The 26269-nt window shown below is 45.4% G+C and overlaps 1 protein-coding gene across 10 annotated transcripts in view; it reads left to right on the plus strand.

Moving 5' to 3' along the window:
• Nucleotides 1–24780, plus strand: part of GID4 (GID complex subunit 4 homolog) — a 29278-nt gene extending 4498 nt beyond the window's left edge. The window contains exons 2-7 of one of the 10 annotated variants that reach the window (XM_031010889.3): nt 1333–1392; nt 10540–10647; nt 15264–15365; nt 18023–18107; nt 18231–18361; nt 21574–21596. In XM_031010889.3, the coding sequence (XP_030866749.1) occupies nt 1333–1392; nt 10540–10647; nt 15264–15365; nt 18023–18107; nt 18231–18349 (474 nt within the window). In that variant the 3' untranslated portion in view covers nt 18350–18361; nt 21574–21596. The other 9 variants (XM_031010890.3, XM_019027933.4, XM_063706629.1 and 6 more) reach the window with 9 other exon arrangements.
• The last annotated feature ends 1489 nt before the right edge of the window (nt 24781–26269 follow it).

Here is a 26269-nt window from a genome sequence, read left to right on the forward strand (position 1 = left end):
AACATTAAAATCTCAGTGTACCACAGGTACCCTTGTACTTGGTTTGCTTTAATTCAAGGGTTTACCTTGTAAGTGAATCCAATTGTCATGAAATCTGAAACTCCCTATTCAGAATGAGTCTGTATAGATTTGGGTGAAATTTCACATCAGGAGGAGTTTTGAGGTGACGTGGCTTCTGGTTGGTTAATTCAGAGGCCTACGATGGGCCCAGTTTTTTCCATCTTTCTATACTACCATCCTCAGCATTTCCTGGCCTATTTCTCCCCTGTGGTCTAGATGTCTCCCCCAGGACTGGACACTCCATGCGGATACTGTCACCACTAGGGGACAAAAAAGCCATTTCTTCCTCATGTGCCTCTTCAAAAGCCAGGGATTTTTCACAGATGCACCCAGGAGACTTACACATCTGATGGACCAGAAATGGGTCACTCACCCCTAAATACATGACTTGCAAGGGGATAGGGACACCTGTGTGCCTTAGATCCATCAGGTTGACCAAGTCTTACGTGGTGGGTAGGTACCAGAGCAAAAACTGGGCCCTGCCAGCGTCAGAAAGGAGGAAATTGTTTGTTGGGTAGGCATCCGGCAGTGTCTCAGCAAAGTAATTGGTGACTGCTAAACCTCAAAGTCTACTATGCCTGCTATTTCTATTTATTTTAGGCTCCTGACTCTTTTCATTAAGAAACACAGCATCCATATATAAAATGCATAGAGTGGACATTCACAATATAGTCAGACTTTTGGTTGGCATTTTGGTTCATAACTGAAGTTTATACCACATAAGTCTTTATAAGATGCCATTTCTGAACAGTCTGCCCATTTCATAAAGAGATAATGCAGGATGATGTTTAGTGTAAAAACTAGAAGAGGAGCAGACCTCCTAGACCAATGATTGAGCAACACAGAAATAGAAAAAGGCTTGAAAGACATTAGAAAGAAAGTCAAGCCTGAGGTTAGGGATGACACCACGTGTACAGGCAGAGACAGAGGCCCTGTGCCCAGCATTGCTCAAGGTCTCTAGATGACCGGGAGACGTGTGTTGAAGATAGTACAGAAAATGAATTTGAGTGGGCACCCCATTTCAGAAAGGCACTTCAGTCTCATGATATTCAGCTGAAGAAAGTTGAGAGGGTCTTGGGATCAGTTAGCTTTGGCAGAACAGGCATGTGTGTGGGGAGAACTTATCAAGATTCCAGAGACTGGGTGAGCCTTGGACTGCCCTGGGTGTTCACTGACCACCAGTCTGGCCTCACAGGATTTGCAGAGTACCCTCCTGCATGTCCCCTAGTAAGTTTATCTATTTGTGACAGCCTGCGTATCCTTTCTTTTCAGCACGTGGACACGGGGAACTCTTACCTTTGTGGGTACTTGAAGATTAAAGGCCTTACTGAGGTAAGCACTTGCTCACACAAACCAGCACTAGAAAGTCTGTGGTGTGCTCCACAGGCTCATTGGGGTTAAGGGCAGGCGGTCTCAACTCCTTGAGGCCTAATTAAAGCAGACTACTCCTGAGCATTGCTACTGTATAGGGAACATAAAACAGGCAGTTTCAGTGTGTCCTGTTGAGAAGTGTACAGATTCACAAATCTTTTAAAGAAAAGTTTATAAGTACGTCATAATTGTCACAACCAACACTATTGATTTTATTTTTAACCCTTTTTGGGGGAAAAAATAATAAGAATATAGCTGCCACCCTCATAAGTTTAACAGTTTCTGAGATAAGCATCAGTCCTATAAAAAATGAGCTTTTAAGTTCTTTAAGCCTCTTAGTTCATTGGAACAATGAAAAGTTACTGACTGGTCGCGGTGGCTCATGCCTGTAATCGCAACACTTTGGGAGCCTGAGGCGTGCAGATCACTTGAGGTAGGGAGACCAGCCAGGCCAACATGGTGAAACCCCATCTCTACTAAACATAAAAAAAAAAAAAATTAGCCGGGCATGGTGGCACAGACCTGTAGTTCCAGGTACTTGGGAGTCTCAGGCACAGAGAATCACTTGAACCAGAGAGGCAGAGGTTGCAGTGAGCCAAGAGCACCATGCACTCCAACCTGGGCAACGGAGCAAGACCCTGTCTCAAAAAAAGAAAAAAAGAAAAAAAAAGGGAAGTGACCATCTAGTTTCCAGCAGAAGTACCTGCTGTGCAGAGTATTTTCTTTGAACCAAGTTTTTAAACCTCAGAACTCCTGGGACTTCAGAAAGCAAGGAGGAGCATCCTTTCTTTCCCATTAGCAAGGAAACAGGAAGTGGAAGGAGGTAGCTGGACTGGCCCTCCGAATGCTGGGAATGCCCAGGCTGGACCTAGCTGCAGGGGGCCTCTGGCCTTTGTCAGCTCTCATGGTCTGATGATCCAGCAGTATTTGGACAGAGTGCTGTGCTGGATGGGGCAGTGGAAAGGAGCTGGGGTGGCATTCTTCTTCTGCCCCTTCCTGCATCTGTGACCTTTAACTTCTTTCAGTGTCCTCATCTGCGAAGTTGAGAATTAAAAATTCCTGCTCCAGGCTGGGTGCTGTGGCTCACACCTGTAATCCCAACATTTTCGGAGGTCAAAGCAGGAGGATCACTTGGGGCCAGGAATTCAAGACCAGCCTGGACAGCATAGCAAGACCTTGTCGCTACAAATAATTTTTAATAAATTAGCCAGGCGTGGTGGTGTGTGCCTGTAGTCCTAGCTACTCAGAAGACCGAGGCTGGAGTATCGCTTGAGGCTAGGATTTGAAGGCAGCAATGTGCTGTGATCATGCCTGTGAATAGCCACTGCACTCCAGCCTGGGCAACCTAGGAAGATCCTCTCTCTTTAAAAAAAAAAAAAAATTGGGGTTGGGCGTGGTGGCTCACACCTGTAATCCCAGCACTTTGGGAGGCCGAGGTGGATGGATCACCTGAGGTCAGGAGTTCAAGACCAGCCTGGTCAACATGGTGAAACCCCATCTTTACTAAAAATACAAAAATTAGCTGGGCATGTTGGCAGGCGCTTGTAATCCCAGCTACTCAGGAGGCTGAGGCAGGAGGATCGCTTGAACCCGGGAGGTGGAGGTTGCAGTGAGCCAAGATTGCACCATTGCGCTCCAGCCTGGGCAACAAGAGCGAAACTTTGTCTCAAAAAAAAAAAAAAAAAAAAAAAAAAAAATCCCTGCTCTGTCTAAGACAATCAATGGACTTGTTCTGGGGGTAAGGAAAGAATGTTAGAGAAAATGACAGACTCGAATATGGTACTAATATGTGATTCTCTTGTAAAGTCCTGATGAGCCTCAGTCTTAAGACAAGTTTCTGGTCCTGGTTCCTATCTGCTTTTCTATTAGAAGCTTAACTGATTAAGGATCTCCTATGAAGTTTGTTGTTGAGACCAAAGGTATTTCTTCTTTAACTCGAGAATTGTATCAAATCAAGTAGGAGTAGAAGTGATAGCAAAATACAGGATTTCAGCCTTTGGGTTTGTGGTAGGAGAAAAGATACTAAAACAGAATATGCTCAACTCTCAGGTAGCCAAATACATTAGTTAACTGGGTGCAGAACATAAACACTGAATTTTGTAAGGAAACCAGCAAGTGTGTAAGGCATTGGAATGTTAACGCTGACTCCAAAACCAGTCATTTGGGTGATAAGAAGCTGCACAGAAATGGTAAGTAGCATTTGAAATCTTGAAGAAGTATACAGAAATGCTAATGACATTGAGCTCTCCATCGGGAACAAGTAGCCCTTCCTTTAGGAAGCCCCCGTGAGTCGAGAGCAGCAGTCAGGCTCCTTTGAGGAGGGGGCACTGACAATGGCCCTTCATTGGGGGCTAACCCAAGGGGAGCCCTAGGCTCTTAACAGAACCTCTGCAGATGGCGTGGCCTTGGTGAGCACATACCCTCCCCAGAGTTGCCTGTTCCTGGTCGAGCAATAAATAGATCACGTTATGCTGCTGCAGGGGTGTTGAGTTAAAGCAAGTCCTGCTCAGGCCTTAGATGTAGAAGAATTCTTTTTAAATAATGTTTTTTAGTAGCTTTATTGAGATAATTCATATACCATACATTTCACCCATTTGAAGTATACAGTTCATTGGTTTTTAGTGTATTCACAAAGTTGTGCAACTATGTGATAACTTTTTTTTTTTTTTTTTTTTGAGATGGAGTCTCGCTCAGTCACCCAGGCTGGAGTGCAGTGTCACAATCTCGGCTCACTGCAAGCTTCGCTTCCCGGGTTCACGCCATTCTCCTGCCTCAGCCTCCCAAGTAGCTGGGACTACAGGTGCCCGCCACCACACCCGGCTAATTTTTTTGTATTTTTAGTAGAGATGGGGTTTCACCGTGTTAGCCAGGATGGTCTCGATCTCCTGACCTCATGATCCGCCCGTCTCGGCCTCCCATAGCGGTGGGATTACATGTGTGAGCCACCACGCCCGGCCGATAACTTTTTTTTTTTGAGACAGAGTCTCAGTCACCCAGGCTGGAGTGCAGTGGTGTGATCTCACCTTATCACAACCTCTGCCTCCCAAGTTCAAGCGGTTCTCCTGCCTCAGCCTCCCGAGTAGCTGGGATTACAGGCATGCGCCACGCTGCCCAACTAACTTTTATTTTTAGTAGAGACAGGGTTTTGCCATGTTGGCCAGACTGGTCTCGAACTCCTGACCTCAAATGTCCACCCTCCTTGGCCTCCCAAAGTGTTGGGATTACAGGCATGAGCCAACGCACCCAGCCTGATAACTTTTAAAATTATAAGTCTAGTATATGGTTGCCGTGGATAATAGTAAAATGCAGAAAACTACAATGAATCTTTGAATAAATTTTGTACCTATATTTGGGTTTTTTTTCTTTTCCATTTATGTTTGTTAAAATATCAATTTTTTATTTTTATTTTTTGTTTTTGAGGAAGAGTCTTGCTCTGTCACCTGGGCTGGAGTGCAGTTGTGTGATCTCAGCTCACTGCAACTTCCACCTCCCAGGTTCAAGCAATTCCCATGCCTCAGCCTCCCGAGTAGCTGGAATTACAGGCATGTGCCACCACACCTGGCTAATTTTTATATTTTTAGTAGAAATGGGGTTTTACCATGTTGGCCAGGCTGGTCTTGAACTCCTGACCTCAGATGAACCACCCACCTTGGCCTCCCAAAGTGCTGGAACTACAAGCATGAGCCACCGTGCCTGGCAAAAATATCAAATTTTTAATTTATTTTAATTAAACTATAATTTGGGTTTTAGTCATAGTAGTTGCCTTCCTCACGTATACAATATGGAAAAGTATCTACTAAAATGGAGATAGGCCAGGCACGGTGGCTCATGCCTGTAATCCCAGCACTTTGGGAGGCTGAGGCAGCTGGATCGCCTGAGGTCAGGAGTTCGAGACCAGCTTGGACAACATGGTGAAACCCCATCTCTACTAAAAATACAAAAATTAGCTGGACATGGTGGCGGGCACCTGTAATCCCAGCTACTCAGGAGGCTGAGGCAAGAGAATCGCTTGAACCCAGGAGGCAGAGTTTGTGGTGAGTTCAGATCATGCCACTGGACTCCAACCTGGGCAACAGAGTGAGACTTCGTGTCAAAAAAAAAAAAAAAAGATAAATGGCCTCTTAGCTACCTCACATTCACAAACAAGCACAGCTTTTTTTTTGTTTGTTTTAATTTTTATTTTAGGCTTGGGTGTACATGCGCAGGTTTGATCTATAGATAAACTTATGTCACAGTTTACCTATGTAACTGTTGTGGAGATTATTTTGTCACCCAGGTACTAAGCCTAGTACTGAATAGTTATTTTTTCTGCTCCTCTCCCTTCTCCCACCCTCTACCCTCAAGTAGGCCCCATTGTCTGTTCTTCCCTTCTTTTTTTTTTTGAGATGAAGTCTCGCTCTGTTGCCCAGGCTTGAGTGCAGTGGTGCAATATCTGCTCACTGCAACCTCTGCCTCCCAGGTTCAAGCAGTTCTCCTGCTCAGCTTCCCAGGTAGCATGTACCACCACACCAGGCTAAATTTTTTTTGTACTTTTGGTACAGATGGGGTTTCACCATGTTGGCTAGGCTGGTCTTGAACTCTTGACCTCAGGTGATTTGCCTGCCTCAGCCTCCCAAAGTGCTGGGATTACAGGCTTGAGCCTATTGTTTCCTTCTTTGAGCCCATGAGTTCTCATCATTTAGCTCCTACTTATAAGGGTGGTATTTGGTTTTCTGTTCCTGCATTAGTTTGCTAAGGATAACGGCCTCTAGCTCTACCCGTGTTCATGCAAAAGACATGATCTCATTTCTTTTTATGGCTGCATAGTATTCCTTGGTGTATATATACCACATTTTCTTTATCCAATCTGTCATTGATGGGCATTTAGGTTGACCCACTTTTTACTATTGTGAATAGTGCTACAGTGAACATTTGCATGCATGTATCTTTATAGTAGAATGATTTATACTCCTCTGTGTATGTACCCAATAATGGGATTGCTGGATCGAATGATAGTTCCGTTTTTAGCTCTTTGAGGAATTGCCACATTGCAAAACAGAGCTTTAAAGTTTGTTTTCATGCCTTCTGGAAGTGAAATTCTAGAAATGTAAAGAATAAATATGAAATAACATTCTTTTTGCACTTTTGAGCCATCCGTCAGTCAAGAGAGGCGACCTTTCCGGAGAACCCAGCAGCTTTCAGGGGGTACCTGGGAGCCCAGCCTTTGGGGGCCATGGGCAGGCCCCCCACTTACTCATTACTTGGGTTTGGAAGGGTTGGAAGCTCCAGCTGAAGTTGTGCTAGACTTGTGCTTAACTAGGGAGACAGGTCACACCTACCAAAACTCACAAAAACAAAAGTGCCAGTTTTTGTCACAGAATGAGATTCCTGTATGTTCCAGAAGTTCCTGTTGACTTATCGGCCAATTGAATGTTAATCCCCCAGAAGACAGGTCTACATGGAAAGTCGTGGTACCCATCACCACACAGTTTTGGGTGAGCCTGGAATCAGTGGGAGGATTAGTTGGGGGACTTAAATGTCTGACAACAGCCAGACCCACCAAGGGATGCCCACTCCTGCTTTTGCTGCCTCTGTTACTCATTTCTCGATATCCTTTCTTCTGACATGGTTTTTCGTCCACTCTATAAATTACCCCTCACTGGGCTGTAATAAAGTGCTTGAATTTCCTGTTCCTGCTCTGAGAATATTTTATCTTTTCGGTGACTTCTGTACACACTGAATCTCATTTATTAGGTATTTATTTTATTTAATTCTCAAAGTTTGAGGGTACCCTGTAGTCACCCTGATATACTGCCTAAAGTATGTTTACAAAGAAGTCAATGCAGAATTATTCATTAAGAAAACCGTAAGTGTTTTAATCATATTAGGACCTCCTCCCCACCCCTCCCTTTTTTAAAAATAGAGACCGGGTCTTACTATGTTGCCCAAGCTGGTCTTGATCTCCTAGGCTCAAGTGATCCTCCTGTCTTGGCCCCTTAGAGTGTTGGCATTACAGGTGTGAGCCACCAGGCTTGGCCTTGTATTAAAACCTCTTCATCATTTCATCCTATCCCTTTCAAGGAAGTTCAGAAAAAAGATTAAAGCTTGAAACTCGGAAAAATAATATAAACAGTTTCTAGTTGGCTCATGCCTGTAATCCCAGCACTTTGGGAGGCCGAGGCGGGTGGATCACGAGGTTAGGAGTTCAAGACCAGCCTGGCCAAGATGGTGAAACCCGTCTCTACTGAAAATACAAAAATTAGCCAGGCGTGGTGGTGGATACCTGTAATCCCAGCTACTCGGGAGGCTGAGACAGAGAATTGCTTGAACCCGGGAGGCGGAGGTTGCAGTGAGCCAAGGTTGTACCACTGCACTCCAGCCTGGGCGACAGAGCGAGACTCCATCTAAAAAAAAAAAAAATAAATAGCTTCTAGTTTAAAATCTCAAATGCAGGTGCTGATTTATTGAGAACTTTTTTCCTTAGTAGTCTTTCCTAGAACAGATTATAATTAAAAGTTAGTTTATTGGGAGGCCGAGGCGGGTGGATCACGAGGTCAGGAGATCAAGACCATCCTGGCTAACACGGTGAAACCCCGTCTCTACTAAAAATACTAAAAAAAATTAGCCGGGCGTGGTGGCGGGCGCCTGTAGTCCCAGCTACTCGGGAGGCTGAGGCAGGAGAATGGCGTGAACCCAGGAGGCGGAGCTTGCAGTGAGCCGAGATCGTGCCACTGCACTCCAGCCTGGGCGACAGAGCGAGACTCCGTCTCAAAAAAAAAAAAAGTTAGTTTATACCGGCTGGGTGCGGTGGCTCACGCCTGTAATCCCAGCACTTTGGGAGGCCGAGGCGGGTGGATCATGAGGTCAGGAGATCAAGACCATCCTGGCTAACACCATGAAACCCCGTCTCTACTAAAAATACAAAAAATTAGACAGGCGTGGTGGCATGCACCTGTAATCCCAGCTACTCAGGAGGCTGAGGCAGGAGAATCACCTGAACCCGGGAGGCAGAGGTTGCAGTGAGCCGAGATCGCGCCACTGCATTCCGGTCTGGGCAACAGAGCAAGACTCTGTCCCTCCCCCCAAAAAAAAAAAAAAGTTAGCTTATACCTTAAAAATTAGGTTTACATTTAGGAAAATTTCTCCTCTCTCATTTTTTCAATCTATGTATTTAAATATTTCTGTGAAGAATCCAGCAACAGTGTTAGGATAGGGGGGTTGTGGGTTTGGGGCAGTATTAGATTTATCGTATTTTAAGTTCACTGTTAAGGAAACAGATCCCCTCCATGGTGTCATCCTAAAGCAGGCCTCCTGAGCCACCTGCAGCGGTGGTGACGTTCTGTTTCCTGGGAGCCTCTGCGCCAGTGGCTTTTACTGTGGCAGCCTCTCTCAGGAAGGTCCTACACTACATGCAGGCCAGGTTGGTAGATGTGGCAAAGCCATCAGAATGAGGTGTTTGATGCAGAATAAGAGGGGCTTACCTCTGATCTGAAGGAAAAACGTGGGCCTTCTGCAGTCCTTGACGTTAGGACTGTAATCTGTGGTTTTCCAGGCCAGTGACTCTCATAACCATGCTCCTGGCAGACACCAGGGGCTTGGCAAGGTAGCCTGAGAGGTGGGTGCTTGGTTGGTTTCTACAAATGCAGAGAAATTGTAGACTTTTTACGGTGTTAACTTTTTGTCTTATTAATCTTTTTTAAAATCATTTGTGCCTACTTATTAACGCATGAACAAAGAGCAATTCACAAAGCACCCAAGCCAGCACATGGCTTCTTGCTTACGTTTTCAACGGTGTGGTTTTTACATTCAGACACGATTTACATATGTTTTTCCTCATATAAATTGTTTTTAGTTCATATGTTTTTCCTCATATAAGTTGTTCTTAGTTCATGTGACAGAATTAAACGTATCCCTATGTATCAAGGTATTCTAAGACTACCTTCAGGGACCATTTGTATAGTTCATTACTAGAAGTTTCTCTGAACATGTAGAACACTGAAAAAAAGTATTTACTTTTTTTTTTTTTTTTTTTTTTTGAGACAGAGTTTCACTCTTATTGCCCAGGCTGGAGTGCAATGGCGTGATCTCGGCTTACTGCAAACTCCGCCTCCAGGTTCAAGCAATCTCCTGCCTCAGCCTCCCGAGTAGCTGGGATTACAGGCATGCGCCACCACACCCGGCTAATTTTGTATTTTTAGTAGAGATGAGGTTTCTCGATGTTGGTCAGGTTGGTCTTGAACTCCTGACCTCAGGTTATCCTCCCACCTCGGCCTCCCAAAGTGCTGGGATTACAGGCGTGAGCCACCGTGCCTGGCCAAAATAAAAGGTATTCTAGGCTGGGTGCGGTGGCTCATACCTGTAATCCTCGCACTTTGGGAGGCCAAGGCGGGTGGATCACCTGAGGTCGGGAGTTCGAGACCAGCCTGGCCAACATGGCGAAACCCCGTCTCTACTAAAAATACAAACATTAGGTGGGCGTGGTGGCAGCCACCTGTAATCCCAACTACTCGGGAGGCTGAGGTAGGAGAATCACTTAAACCCAGGGTGTGGGAGGAGGTTGCAGTGAACCGAAATTGTGCCATTGCACTCCAGCCTGGGCGACAGAGCAAGACTCTGTCTCAGGAAAAATAAAAAAGTATTCTACCCCAAAATCCACCCTGGAACCTTGGAGAATTGGTGTAAAAGGGACAAATGACTGAGCCAGTTGGAGAACCAGTGGCTTGAGGGAGCCTTAGTGGTAAACACAGTGATTTTGGAGCCTCTTTGGGTCTAACCTTGGAAAGTAAAATCTACCAAGTTATGATCTGCTTTGTATGCTAGAATATTAAACATTTATTTGTGGAAACATCCAAATTATTTTCTAAGAGACTAGCATGTAACAATTGAAGTCAAAGAAGGGCTGTCTGCTGCTGGCAAAATCCAGGAAACCCTTCATTCTCTGGGTGATTTAGATTCAGGTCCATTGCCACAGCCTGTTGGCAAACTGGCTGGATCTAACTCTGGTTTGGATTGTCAGGTAGCAGTGTCTAGGTACTGGAAAGAAGTTAAAGCAAAGTTTATTCTTCCTTTGTAAAAAGGTTAAAAACTCTCACTCAACATCTTATTTTGATATTTGGGTTTTTACCATAGGAGTATCCAACCCTTACGACCTTCTTCGAAGGAGAAATAATCAGCAAAAAACACCCTTTCTTAACTCGCAAGTGGGATGCAGATGAAGATGTTGATCGGAAACACTGGGTGAGTAAATCTGATCTGTGCTGGGTCATCCAGGGGCTGCTAGAGAATTGAAGAAATGCTGGGAGCCAGAGACCTTGTCCCTTATTGAGGATTACTGGGGCTTTGCAACCAAGTAAAAGGTTGCACTGCACACAGACCTCGGTTGTTCCGTCTTCCTTATGAGGACAGTTTAAATACGATCTGACCTGCTGCTTAAATAGCAAATGGTTGTCTGATGATAGCAACCCCAGAGTTCCAGCCAGAACTCTGCTCAGCTATCAGAATCTTAACAGTGTCCCCCCATCCTTCCCACCTGTTTGTCCATCTTCTGTCCACTGTTCCTTTCAAATCACCTCTGCTTGGGGAAAACCCTGTGAAACATGCAATGATGACCTCCGGCTTCGGGGCTGGCATGAGATGGAGATGATGTTGTGGGAATCTGCCTGCCCGCTGGCTTATCAGGGCAGAGCCACATCATTTCTTTTTATCCTGGCTGCTGAGAGACAAGTATAGTCTTGTCTTAAGTACACCACTATAAATCCTGCTGCCCCGCTTTTTAACTGTCAAGTGTAGAGCATTCTCACTCAGCAGTAGTGAATGCTTCAAGACAGTTAGTGTCCTGGGATCTTTTCATTTGTTGTCATTATGAGTACCATGTCTTCAAAAATCAGTGTCTCGGCTGGGCGCGTTGGCTTGCGCCTGTAATCCCAGCACTTTGGGAGGCCAAGGCGGGCGGACCACGAGGTCAGGAGATTGAGACCATCCTGGCTAACACGGTGAAACCTCGTCTCTACCAAAAATACAAAAAATTAGCTGGGCGTAGTGGTGGGCACCTGTAGTTCCAGCTACTCTGGAGGCTGAGGCAGGAGAATGGCGTGAACCCAGGAGGCGGAGCTTGCAGTGAGCCGAGATTGTGCCAGTGTGCTCCAGCCTGAGCAACAGAGCGAGACTCCGTCTCAAAAAAAAAAAAAAAATCATTTTCTCAACCTGTCTAATATCCTTTTGCTTTAGTTGACCATGGTGATGGTGAATTTTTGTTTAACATTGAAGAAGTTCAATGGGTTTACCCTCCATAAACCAACCAGAAATGGCTGTGTCAGTAGCAAAGATTCTAGAACTCGTTCTTCCCATTGCCTCTCACACCTGGCTATCTAAACTCTCCCCTGGTTCTGGCACAGCAGTCTGTGGAGAGAACTCCCGCAGACCCTTGTCTTGAGTTCACCTCACTAGAGATCGGTTGCTTTGCTTACTAATGTTTTTTATTTGTTTATTTTATTTAAAAAAATTTTTTTTTAGAGTTGGAGTCTTGCTGTGTCGTCTATGCTGGAGTGCAATGGCATGATTATAGCTCACTATAGCCTCAACCTCCTGGGCTCAAGTAATCCTCCCACCTCCACGCCCCGAGTAGCTAGAACTACAGGCACGTGCCACCACACTGAGCTCATTTTCTTTTATTTTTGTAGAGACAGAGTCTCCCTATGTTACCCAGGCTGGTCTTGAACTCATGATCTTAAGTGATCCTCCTGCCTTGGCCTCCCAAAGTGCTGGGATTATAGGTGTGAGCCACTGCACCCAACCTGTTTTTTTGGTTTTTGTTTTGTTTTGTTCTGTTCTGTTTGGTTTGGTTTTGAGACAGAGTCTCACTCTGTCACCCAGGCTGGAGTGCAGTGGCGTAATCTCGGCTCACTGCAACCTCCACTCACTGCAACCTCCGCCTCCCAGATTCAAGTGATTCTCATCTCTCAGCCTCTCAAGTAGCTGGGATTACAGACGTGCACCACCGTGCCTGGCTAATTTTTGTATTTTTAGTAGAGACAAGGTTTCGCCATGTTGGCCAGGCTGGTCTTGAACTCCAGGCCTCAAGTAATCCTCCTGCCTTAGCCTCCCAAAATGCTGGGATTACAGGCGTGAGCCACCATGCCCAGCCCCAAGCTGTTTTTTACTTGAGTAAAAAAAGGAGATCTATCAAATACTGAGGTTCAGTTAAATTTAAATTTAAACTTGAGCTTTTTAAAGCGTTTTTTGAATTCTATACATTTTGATTGTTGTAGCAAATGGACACTAAAAACTAGACAGTCATTTGTGTCTCTCTGTGATACAAGAGAATGCACAAGACCTGAGTATCCAGAAGGTTGGGGGAGCCCAAGTGGTGTATGAAGGTGCTGGCCACCAGCAGGTGGAGTTGGAAGGGCTCCCTAGTACCATCTGCGCCCACCCCTGCCCAGGGCTAGGCTCTTCCTGCATGGCTTGCTGCCTCACGAGATGGCTCCTTCCTCTCCTGTACAGTCCCAGAATAGAAGGTTCTTCCTTGTAGTAAACCACAGCCTCTCTCCCATTCAACTCTATTTTCCATTTCATATTGGTCCTGCAAAAAGCAAAGTCTTTGAGGCCCAGTGACACTCAGTTTTAGGCTAGGTTGACTACAAATTAAATACTTGGAAAGCAACTCTTAATTTTCCCATTGACTTCCATTAGAACATTGGAAGATATCTGGATCTGCAGACTCTGCTAGACTGGACTGAAACATTTTGGGTGAGAGAGGAACTAAGAAGGCCACCCTTGGTACTGGCATGTGAGGTGTGGTTGAGCCAGGGAGCTGAACCTATGGAGTGCTTCCTCCTCCAACAGTTTGTGGCTGCTTTTGTAGTACTCAGCATTTCCCCTAACTTTCACCACTCATGGAGGACTCCCAGGTTCCCACGCGGGACTCCTGGAGCTCTGTACTGCACCTGGGTTTGTCTGAGATTTACAATGTCTAATACACTTCACCTAGGCTGTCATTTTTTCATTATAAACTAGAATCAGAGATATTGTATTGCATCCTCAGATTTTCCTGAGTGGTATTTAAGTTGCTATTATAGTGGTACTATAAAGTCAATATTCCATATATTCAGTCTACATAGGATAAAAATGTCAATGTGACACCAGGCGTGGTGGCTCACGCCTGTAATGCCAGCACTTTGGGAGGCCGAGGCAGACGGATCACCTGAGGTCAGGAGTTCGAGAACAGCGTGGCCCACATGGTGAAACCCCATCTCTACCAAAAATATAAAAATTAACCAGGCATGGTGGCACACACCTGTAATCCCAGCTATTCGGGAGGCTGAGGCAGGAGAGTCACTTGAACCTGGGAGGCAGAGATTGCAGTGAGCTGAGATCATGCCATTGCACTCCAGCCTGAGCAACAAGAGCAAGACTTTGTCTCAAAAAATAATAATAAAATAAATCTATGTGACAAAATCTATGACTTAATATCTCTGTATCTTGATTTTTTATTTAAGATGTTTTCTTATCAAATTAACACATGCTTGTTTAAAAATATTTGAAAAAATAGAAAAGCTGGAGGAAAAGGAGTCATCTATGGCAACACCTAAAACTAAAATAGCTGTTAACCTCTTCCTGAATCTCTTTTGGGTATACAGTGTATACTTGTTTTTTGTCTTTTTTTAAAAAATGGGATCATAAAATACAGTTTTGTAACCTATTCCTAATCTGTTGTAAATGTAGTCAGCCCTCCATATATGTGGGTTCTGTATCTGTGGATTCAACCAGCCACGGTTTGAAAATATTTGAAAAAAAAAATTGCATCTGTACTGATGATGTATAGATTTTTTTTTTTTTGAGACAGAGTCTCGCTCTGTTGCCCATGCTGGAGTGCAGTGGCACGATCTCGGCTCATTGCAAGCTCCGCCTCCCGGGTTCACGCCATTCTCCTCCTCAGCCTCCCAAGTAGCTGCGACTACAGGCGACCACCACCACACCCAACTAATTTTTTCATATTTTTAGTAGAGACAGGGTTTCATCGTGTTAGCCAGGATGGTCTTGATCTCCTGACCTTGTGATCCGCCTGCCTTGGCCTCCCAAAGTGCTGGGATTACAGGCATGAGCCCCCACACCCAGCGGATGTATAGATTTTTTGTTCTTGATATTTTTCCCTGAACAATACAGTATAACCACTATTCACTTAGTATTTACATTGAATTAGGTATTATAAGTAATCTAGAGATGCTGTAAAGTATAGGGGAGGATGTGTGTAGGTTATCTGCAAATACTGCACTGTTTTATATCTGGGACTTAAGCATCTGCAGATTTTGGTATTCATGGGGGTCCTGGAACCAATCCCTCACAGATATCGAAGGACAAGGCTATCATGTGTTTCTAGTGTCTGCTTAGCTAGCTGGCCCAAGCCCCTAGATGATGCAGAGACACAAGCTTCACAAAGCCCTCTTCTCTGAGACTGGGCAGGCTGTTTCTAAGCTGTTTTGCATGGCTCTTTTTGCTACTTCGGATTTACTTGCAGATGTCTTCTCATTAATTTTTCTTAGCTTTCGTCTGTTTATTTTGTCTGTCTGTTCACCATTCCCATCCTTTGGCCTTTTCCTCGGCCATGTTAACAAGGCAGGCGTAGGGCAGTGGGGCCCCAGCTGGAGTCCAGGTATCTGCCCCAGGGTTGAGTCTGCATTCAATGGGGTGACCATAGGGCCCCATCTGTTACTTGGTCTTAGCTGCCCTTTTGGGAGCCGCATCCCTAGCTGTCATGCCTTGGGAAGGTGAGTTTACCTGGGCACGTAAGCATAGTTCTGAGAGCAGCCTCTCCTTCTCTCAGTCAATCGGCACACTCTCTTTTCTGCTTTCAGGGCAAGTTTCTGGCTTTTTATCAGTATGCAAAATCATTTAACTCAGATGACTTTGATTATGAAGAGCTGAAGAATGGAGACTACGTCTTCATGAGGTGGAAGGTAAGTTCCCACCAGGTGGCCCTCCAGACTCCCAGCAAGCCAGGCCCTGTATTGCACCTACATATCCACTCTAACCAAGGGCTCCTCATGTCCAGTGCTCGTCACAGCTGGTTTTCATGGCAAAGTCTTCATGGCAGGGTCTTTGCACACCTGTAAAAAGTGGGCCCAGCTCCAGGGCACGTACTGGTTAACTGCTGATGTCCCAGACAGCTCCTCCTCGCTGTGCTTTTGGTGGGTAGCAAGTGGATTCGGACCTAGGTGGCCGCCTCTAACATTGTCTTCTCTCTTTCCTTTCTCCCACCCAAGAATCTTGTTGAACCCCCAGGTTGAATCACTCCAAGGGTTCTGTGGATTCAAGGCAGAGCCAAACTTGCTTTGAACTTAGTCATCAGTTGTACCCAGATCCCTCTACAGGCTTAAACACCATCCGTGGGCCAGGTGCTCTCCACCACATCCTTTTCCCAGAGCTCAGGAAAGTCTCACCTCCTCTACTTTCCTCCAGCTCAGGAAATGAGGGACCGGGAATGGAACACGGGTTTTTGACTCAGCAGACCTCAGAGAGCCCCACCTGACTGACTTGATGGATTGGCTTTTAGCTGCGAGGTCATTTGTGCTCCCTGCTTTGATAACGTGATATTTACAGCCCCAGAATAGCAAAATCAGGAAGCCAGTTTGTTAAATAACTTTGAGAACATACCAACCCCTAGTCCCCAGTCTGCAGGGAAAAAGTCATTTTATCTTGAAATCTTGTCAGCTTTCATAAAGATGAATCATATTGAGTTGCCTTTCCTGGTCTTTATTTTGCATAGCTAACCACTTTAGGAAGTGGGGATCGGCTGGGCGTGGTGGATCACACCTGTAATCCCAGCACTTTGGGAGGCAGAGGCAGGCAGATCATGAGGTCAAGAGATCGAGACCATCCTGGCCAACATGGTGAAAACCCATCTCTACTAAAAAATACAAAAAATTAGCCGGGCATGTTGGCATGCCCCTGTAGTCGCAGCTACTCAGGAGGCTGAGGCAGGGGAATCACTTGAACCTGGGAGATGGAAGTTGCAGTGAGCTGAGATCACGCCACTGCACTCCAGCCTGGCGACAGAGCAAGACTCCATCTCAAAAAAAAAAAAAAAAAAGAAATGGGGATCACTGGGCGCGGTGGCTCACGCCTGTAATCCCAGCACTTTGGGAGGCCAAGAGAGCCAGATCACGAGGTCAGGAGTTCGAGACCAGCCTGGCCAATATGGTGAAACCCCATCTCTACTAAAAATACAAAAATTAGCCAGGTGTAGTGGTGCACGCCTGTAATCCCAGCTACTCGGGAGGCTGAGGCAGGAGAATCACTTGAACCCAGGAGGTGGAGGTTGCAGTGAGCCAAGATTGCGTTAGTGCACTCCAGGCTGGGTGACAGAGCAAGACTCTGTCTCACCAAAAAAAAAAAAAAAAAGAAGTGGGGATCACCACTCTTCCAGTAGGTTGCCAGATGCAGAGAGTAAACAGGGAACAGTATGCTCACGAGCTTGCCATCTAGCGGGAAACATGTCAACTGAACAACCTGTTAAAGGAAGTTTATTGTTTGAATTTTGTTTGTTTTGAGACGGAATCTCACTCTGTTGCCCAGGCTGGAGTGCAGTGGCACAGTCTTGGCTCACTGCAACCTCCATCTCCCAGGTTCAAGCAAGTCTCCTGCCTCTGCCTCCTGAGTAACTGGGACTACAAGCGCGTACCACCACGCCTGGCTAATTTTTGGGTTTTTTTGTTTGTTTGTTTGTTTTTTGAGACAGTCTCACTCTGTTGCCCAGGCTGGAGTGCAATGGCGCGATCTCGGTTCACTGCAACCTCCCCCTCCCGTGTTCAAGCAGTTCTCCTGCCTCAGCCTCCCAAGTAGCTGGGATTACAGGTGCCCGCCAACATGCCCTGCTAATTTTTTGTATTTTTAGTAGAGATGGGTTTTCGCCATATTGGCCAGGCTGGTCTCGAACTCCTGACCTCAGGTGATCCACCCACCTCAGCCTCCCAAAGTGTTGGGATTGCAGGCGTAAGCCACCACACCCGACCTGAATTTTAAAATTAATTTTAAAAGCCACAATTTTAGAAATTGAATAAGGAATGGGAGAGTGTCTTAAATTTGTTTAAAAAGCAATGGGCTTGTTTTGCCTCCAAAGAATGTCTCAGGGTGGCTCATCTGTGGTCCTTTAGTAGACCACCTGAGGCCCTGGAGCTTCTGACCTCATCTCTCTGGGAAAGTAGGTGCCAGGACCTGGGTTTCCAGCTTTCAGCTCCAGCAGAGGTGGCAAGCTTGCCTCTCTCCTAAGGTCCCTGGTAAAGAACAGTACCGTTCTGACTGCTTTTGACAAGGCGTCAAGCTCTTGGAGGAGGTGTCACAGGGGCTACTGGCAACTGATTTGCACTCAGAATGGTCCACAGACCTACAGAAGCGACTCACTGTTCTAGATGTTATCAAGCATCTGTTGACAGTTCTGAGAACTGGAGCAGAAACTTCGCTCTTCCCAGGTTGATTGTCTGTGGTCTCTGAAAGATAGAGAGGCAAGCAGACAGGCAGGTGAGTAGGTATTGATTTATATATTAGATGTTTCGGCCATGGTACCTTCTCTGAATTGCTGATCCTAGTGAGCTCAAGACACAGTTTGTCACTTTAGTATATAGAATACTCCAGGAGCACATGGACGCTTTTTAGAAGTCAGGCTGAGACGCCACGGGCCCGCCATCACCCAGCAAGTCAAGGTTAGACTATGAGATCCTATATTTTTCTCCAGTGGTCCTTAGAACCCCCTGATGCTTAACAGGGAGGCCCCGTGGGTGGTCAGAGAATGCTATCTGTTACTGACCCTCTTCATCTGTGTGCAGGAACAGTTTCTGGTCCCAGATCACACGATCAAAGACATCAGTGGTGCTTCTTTTGCCGGGTTCTACTACATCTGCTTTCAGAAGTCAGCAGCCTCCATAGAGGGCTACTACTACCATAGGAGTTCAGAATGGTGAGGACCTCTGAGGACAGAGGCCACGGGGAGGGCTTGCTGCCCAGCTGGCTCTCCCTTGGCTCATCAAACCCAAAAGCAACATCTTAGCCTGTCTCTGTATAGATTCTGTGCTTTATTTGGATGCTGAGAGCTTATTTCAGTGATCTCAGTTGCTCACAATAAGGCCTTATCCCTATGCACAGAGCAGAGTAAATGAGATGAAAATGAATTATAGGTGAAAGAACTCATTTCTAAGCACTTTTAAGCAATACTGTATTTTTGGCAATGTTTATCTCAATCTTGCTGGTTTTTATTTAATCCTTGCAAATTGAATTAGTAACTAAAATGTGAATTGATCCAGTACTGGACAATGTGAATTTTGCTGTCAGCAGCTTTTTAAATTTTGTGGCTGCATTCCTTAGAATTGGTCCGACATGCACTTGATTTAAGGCTCGTGACCTGGGGGCCTGTGAGTGGACAGTCCTGTCCAGTGTGTCACCAATAGTAAAGGACTGAACTCTGCCTAAATGCTAACTTTTGCCACCTTTTGAGGGATTCTCCTGCCTCCTTGCTGCTTTTTAAGCACCTTGCTGTCCCCGGAGGGCAAACCATATGATAAAATGCCTGATTTCCTCTCTGAAGGTAAAAATTCTTTCTTTCCTTTCCAGTATTTCACACTTTGTTATATGTGAAGTGATCCTACCCTAGATTCCTTGTTCAGTGGTAACGAAATTATATCTGCAAGTAAATGCCAGCCCTGTAGCCACGATTTTTAGGCTTTCAGTAATGGTTTTCACGCAAGTTTGTAAAACTTTTATAATCCTTTTTAAAAATAACAGCTGGCCGGGCGCAGTGGCTCACGCATGTAATCCCAGCACTTTGGGAGGCCGAGGCGGGTGGATCACGAGGTCAGGAGATCGAGACCGTCCTGGCTAACACTGTGAAACCCTGTCTCTACTAAAAAACAAAAAATTAGCCAGGCATGGTGACAGGCACCTGTAGTCCCAGCTACTCAGGAGTCTGAGGCAGGAGAATGGCGTGAACCTGGGAGGTGGAGCTTGCAGTGAGCCGAGATCGGGCCATTGCACTCCAGCCTGGGCGACAGAGCGAGACACCATCTCAAAAATAAATAAATAAATAAATAAATAAATAAATAAATAAATAAATAAATAACAGCTTTGGTCTGGGCACAGTAGCTCACGCCTGTAATCCCAGCACTTTGGGAGGCCGAGTTGGGCAGATCACGAGGTCAGGAGTTCGACACCAGCCTGGCCAATATGGTGAAACCCCGTCTCTACTAAAAATACAAAAATTAGCCAGGCGTGCTGGTACGCACCTGTAGTTCCAGCTACTCAGGAGGCTGAGGCAGGAGAATCACTTGAACCTCGGAGGCGGAGGTTGCAGTGGGCCGAGATTGCACCACTGCACTCCAGCCTGGGCGACAGAGTGAGACTGCATCTCAAAAAAAAAAGTGTACAAGTCAGTGATCTTTCCTATATTAATAGAGTTGTCTAACTATCAAGTTTAGAACATTTTCATCACCATAAGAGGAAACCCCATACCCTTAGCCATTATCCCAAACTCCTCATCCCCTCTGAGCCCTGGGCAACCACTAGTCTTTCTCTTACGTATGTATAGATTTGCCTATTCTGGGTATTTTATATAAATGGAATCCTACAAAATATGGCCCTTGCTTCTGGCTTTTTTCACTTAGCATAATGCTTTGAAGGTTCATTCATGTTGTACCATGTATCAGAACTTTTTTATTGCCAATTAATTTTCCATTACAGGTATATACAACTTTTTTTTTGAAACAAAGTCTCGCTCTTGTCCCCCAGGCTGGAGTTCAGTGGCACGATCTCGGCTCACTGCAACCTCCGCCTCCCGGGTTCAAGCAATTCTCCTGCCTCAGCCTCCCGAGTAGCTAGGATTACAGGCGCCTGCCACCACGTCTGGCTAAGTTTTGTATTTTTAGTAGAGACGGGGTTTTGCCATGATGGCCAGGCCTGTCTCGAACTCCTGACCTCAGGTGTTCCACCTGCCTCGGCCTCCCAAAGTGCTGGGATTACAGGTGTGAGCCACCGTGCCCGGCCGGTATATACCACATTTTATTTATCCATTCATTATTTAGTGGACACTTAGATTGCTTCCATTGTTTAGCTCTTGTGAATAATGCTGCTGTGAACATGGGTATATCTGAGTTCCTGCTTTCAATTCCTTGGACATATACCTAGGAGTGAAATTGCTAGGTCATACGGTATTGCTATATTTAACTTTATGAGGAACTGCCAAACTGTTTCCCACAGCAGCTGCACCATTTTGCATTCCTACCGGCGTGTATGAGGGTTCCAGTTTCTCCACATCCTCCCTGGCACTTGTTATCATGTCTCTATAATTATAGCTACCCTAGTGGATGTGAAGCAGTATTTCATTGTAGTTCTAATTTGCATATTTTTGATGGCTAATGCATATTTCTTTCCTGATAATTTGTTTTTGGTAAGAAATAAGCTGCTTTTTCCTACGTTCTTCCACACTCCTGTATGAAACAAGTAGGGGAGAGCCAACATGCTAGACATTGACTCTAAATGTGCCCGAGGTTGTCATCCCAGCATGTAGATTGTCTGCCCCTATTTCTCCTCCCTCTGCATGACTCCCTGGAGCACCTGCCAACAGGGGAGGCAAACACCTCAGATATCACTAATGTTTTCCAAGCCTAATACCGTACCTAGGAAAGTGAGAAAATTTAAATGAAAGGTAAAATACAGTTTAAGGCAGTAGTGAAATGAATTTTTCTATGCTCTCTTTAGATACCATGAGAATCAGTTTATGCCTATGCTAGCCATAAAGTTCTTAGGATATGACAGCCTGGCATTACATGCTACAGCAGGAGAGGGCAGAGCAGCCAGTGAGGTTAGGGCTTGGGCGTGGGTCTCCATCTTCTCCCACAGCTTATTGAGGTCTTCTTTTTATAAAACATACCATAGTTAACTTCATGATTAGAGCAGAATGAAAAAAAACATTCATCTTGTGCATGGTTCAGGAGGATTAACCAAAAAAAGAAAGAATGAATGAAATCAAACTAGGTTCAACTTGAGAAATAGAAAATGAATGTGCATTTCAGTCCAAGTATGTGACTTGTTGGGTGCTCTGCTTTTTGAGGGGTTACTAATGTCCTTTGCTCAGGGTGCATTAGATGACTACCTCCCGTTTCTGTCTCCTCCCCCTTGCAGGTATCAGTCCCTCAATCTAACCCATGTTCCTGAACACAGTGCACCCATCTATGAATTCCGGTGACAACGGTTCAGAACAGCAACCAAATAAAACTGAACTTGGCAAAAAAGAACTTTGCCGAGAAAATTGTGTACCTGCCAGAACCAGGAGAAGTGTGTTCCTGTTTCTTCACGAGCAGACTCGCATCACAAAGCATGAATGTTAACCCACAGAATCCAAGGAGCATGGCTGGCCCGTGGGGCAGGTGGAGGGAGCAGTCTTCGTTCTTCCTCCCCTCAGTGGCAGTTTGGTCTTCACCTGTTTTTAAGCTACCTTAAATGCACTTTTCCTTCCTGCACAGCTAACTTCTACATCACTGAAATGCCCATTCCTTCCTCCGTCCCACCTCCAGCCGAGTAGAAGGTCTGCTCCCGGATCACCCTCAGCCTTGGTGCTCAGTGGTCCCCAGGCCCTAGACCCCCACCCCCCGCCAGTTGCTTTGTCTGGTAGCTCAAGAGAAGGCAGAGCCCCAGCACCTCTGTGCCCCCCAGAGCTCTGTGCAGGGAGTTGGCCAGCTGCCGCAGCATCGGCCACCAAGGGCACGAGAGGCGGAGGCTCCAGTCCCTGCTGGGCTGCCTCAGTCTTCAGTGCTGATTGTGTCACGGGTCAGCCTGCGCTGCTGAGCCCTGTACTGTTAACAGTGCAAAGCTAGTGAGTGGCTGTCAGGTTCCCTGGGCCTGCCATCAGGGATCACTAAATTTAAGGCTTCCAGATCCCTGGCAGGAACAGATTCCAGTCCTGCTTACTCAGTACATTTGCTCCAAACTTTTGAACTTGAGGGCAATACTAAACTTAAAAATAAGAGTTTTTTTATTACAAAATTATTTTTATGGTCCCTTTAACGAGGACCCTATGGCAAATGCACAATTATTCAGAATTACATTTTATCGTTTTCACATTGAAAACAGCAAATGTTGACTTAGTAATTTTTATATCGATATCTATATGTATATGTATATTTAATCAACCAGCAGTTTTGAAACTAGTCATCCTGGTACAAAAGTTTTGCAGCATTGCCTAAATTATAGTGCTCAACACAAGAACTGTTTTTGGGGCCAGTTTAGCATTTGTGCCTCCTCCTTTTGCTACTCAAAACAGCAATGCTTGGCGGCAGCCTTCCATGAGGCAGAAGGGGTCGTCGTTCTCTGAAAACAGTGACTCTGAAATGTTGGGACAGGGGAAGGGGTGGGAAACATGAACATGCTCAAATAACTCGAGGCTCACGTGCCAAAGTGTGTGTGTGTGTGTGTGTGTATGATGTTTTTTTAAATGTTTTAAAAGCTTAATAGGTTGGCATCAGTTGTAGCCCACAAACATGGCTAGGGCTTTGGGGATTTGGCATTTTTCTGGTGGTTTACAAGACTTACTCCGAATACAAGAGGAAAAGCTTTAAAAACAAGATTGCATCATAACCCCCAGGAGCAAAGCAACCTGGAGGCTGCATATCCATGGGCGGGCAGCATAAGAGAACGTGAAGCCCTTCAGTGAGACGAGACGAGCAATGGGAAACCTTTTCTGTTCTTAAGAAGTGACTTTAATTTTATTGACATATGTACTGTATGTTACTGAGATTGAATGTTAGGGGAAGCCTTAAGGTAGAGGTATTTGGGAAAGTAGCCAGTGGGCACTTGTGATATCTAAAATCTGTTATCCCAGGACTGTGTACAGAGGGGCAACCCACCCATTCAGGAAGGTCAGGGCTTTGGAACCCTAAAAAGTTGGCCCGATGACTTAAAGGGAAAAATAATTCATTCCCAGAGATGAGTCAGAACAGTCTCCTCAATCCTGAAATTCAACAAGGCATCAGAAGGGCTGGCTGTGGTCAAGCCCAGCTGCTGTCATGTGAGGAGATGCTCACTGTGGTCTTGTTGAGCTGATGGCCTTGGTTGAGCTGATGGACAAGTGAAGGAGGCCGTGGGGCTGTGCTGTCCTTCCTGCCGTACGTGCCCTTCCACTCTCTTCAGCTCTCCCCTCAACAGCATGCGAGCCCATACCTTCTGCATTTTTCCAGGCCTGTGAGGGATATAGGCCTCCCCTTGGAGCACTGAGTCTGGAGGTCATCCCTGAGCTCATCCACGGCTCATGCTGTGGCTCCGAGTAGTGGTTTGAGTGGGCAGGAAGGGCCATTTGCAAACACTGCTGTGTTCTAGACAAACAACCCAAGTCCTATGGCAGGATTTCTTCCTTCCTTCCTTTTTTACCCAGGTAATGAAGTGCACCCATTGTACTGGGAAGAATGAAGAGGTGATACCTTTACTAGATCCTTCAGACACATCTATGAGAAGATTTGTTCATTTAAAAGTCTGCCCACTGAGGATAAGGAAAGGATTAAGGATTTTTCCACCTCCTCTTAGTAACTCCTGAATTACCAACATCAACTTTCTCTCCGTTCCTGAAGGAACTTTGGGGAATCATCTTCATCCGTAGTTATGCTTTCCTGAACCTTCTCAGTGGTTTACATGCCTCTGAAACTATGTGCAATATTTTTGGTTGACACTTGTATCCATCCTTAAGAAATTAGTGCAGATTGCAGATGTTCTGTCTTCCATCCCAAACAAGCCTGCCATGAGGTAGGATCCTAGGGGTTTGGCTGTTCTTACTCCACTGCTCAGAAAGCTTCCATTCTGCTGTCCTCAGCCTCGACCCTCTTCTGTGCTGGACTTCCACCCACCCACCCTTTTCAACTTTAGATAGTGGTTCAGCTGCGGTCCCAAAGTAACAAAACAATACCTACTGTTAAGTAGGAAGTCAATCTGTGTGCTGGTTTTGTTGGTTATGTTGAAATCACAAACTCCAGAGGAGCAAAGGGGTTTTTCAATGTCTTTTGCTTTCAGAAACAGAGAATATAATATTCTCACTAAGGCCTTGAATTGATTTTTTTCTCATAAAATAGTCTGATAAGCTAATTTTAAAAAACAAATGCCATTAACTGTGTTGTATTGTGGTTTAAAATTACTAACAAGTTGTGGGAAAGAAAAATAATATTTGATTTTGAATCTTAAATGTTTTTAAAAATTAGACTTGAATGGGCACAAAGTATAAATATTTTGTTTCTTTATGGAGGACATGTGGAAGGAGTTTGAGGGTTTGGGATGGGAGAAGTATTTTGCAGAGCTATCAATGTCCAAATAATTTTAAAAAAAATAATAAAGGTATTTAAGCAGTGAGTTTGTCCTATTTGTAAACCAAAGCAGCTCCGTTAGAGGAAAGCAGTCCTCTCTGGGCCTGTGGCTGTGGAGCTCTCCAGGGCCAGCCGGAGACCTCTATGTGCCAGGGCAAACCGAGGGCCCCTCTGGGCAACTGTTGCAGCGGTCTGGTTGCTCCTTTTTCATTCTGAATGTTTTCAGTTGCTCAGCACTTCTATTCAAGCTCCATTTTGTTAATTTCTGTATTTCTTCAGAAATGTGGAAGCATTTTTTTTTTCCATATGTGAAGGGTTTATATTTCTATTTAACACAGAGAAAATGTGCAGGCAGAGGTATCTGTCCAAAGCCTGCTGCTTTGTGTTCTGGTATGGGGACAGGCAATGCTGTTGGGCTGCTCTCGACACTGTGACTGTGGTCCTCAGAGAAGATGCCTAAGTCTCAAAGCACAGGCACTTGGACCCCCAAATAGCAGGATCCCTAAATCAGCCATTACAGTTTATTCTGACAAACCATTCTGTTACGTTTCAGGTCCCACCTCCCTAGGAGGCTTGAAGGAACATGACTGGAAACATGGAGATTTTGAGGAAACATATAAAGTGTTGAGGTCTAAATTTTAAGCAAGTTGAAATGCTAAGGGAATTTACATCAGTGGCAGGGCAAAGCTCCCCTGTTGTGTGTATTTTCTGATCTCATATTGTCTAAGCAATAGTAAGCTTTTTTCTCCCATGAGATGTGGTGTCAATAAAGGAATAGACTGTTCACAGTGCTGGACTCAGGATTTAAGACACCATTTATTTTTATCTTTTGAGGCAAGCTCTCTATCACCAGGCTGGAGTGCAGTGGTGCTATCACAGCTCACTGCAGACTCCCAGGCTCAGGCGATCCTCTTGCATCAGCCTCCCAAGTAGCTGGCACCACAGGCATGCGACCACGCCCAGCTAATTTTTTTTATTTCTATAAAGATGGGGTCTCCGTATGTTGCCCAGGCTGGTCTTAACCTCCTGGGCTCAAGCTGTCCACCCACCTCAGCTTCCCAAAGTGCTGGGATTACAGGTGTGAGCCACCACACCCAGCCAAGACACCATTTATTGGCTGTTTTGTTGAATGGAAAAGTCATGGGAGGCCTGGGTTCCACCTATCAACCTTAGGTCCCAATCTGCCCTCAAGGTACATCAGCTAACCTCCCTGAGCCCAACTTCCCTCACCCAGAAAGTGGAAAACCTCTGTCTGGACTAAAGAATTGTTGAGGATTCTAGAAGATGCTCCTGAAAGCACATTGTAAATTGAATAATTGTAAATTGAATAACATGTAAAATGTTATTCTTGCTTAATAATAATATAAAAATATCTACTGGGCCAGGGTGCAGTGGCTCATGCCAGTAATCCCAGCACTTTGGGAGGCTGAGGTGGGAGGATCACTTGAGGTCAGGAGTTCGAGACCAGCCTAGCCAACATGGTGAAACCCCATTTCTACTAAAAATACAAAAACTAGCTGGGCATGGTGGCGGGT

Source organism: Gorilla gorilla, chromosome 4 (genome assembly GCF_029281585.2).
Source record: "Gorilla gorilla gorilla isolate KB3781 chromosome 4, NHGRI_mGorGor1-v2.1_pri, whole genome shotgun sequence".
Classification (NCBI taxonomy): domain Eukaryota; kingdom Metazoa; phylum Chordata; class Mammalia; order Primates; family Hominidae; genus Gorilla; species Gorilla gorilla.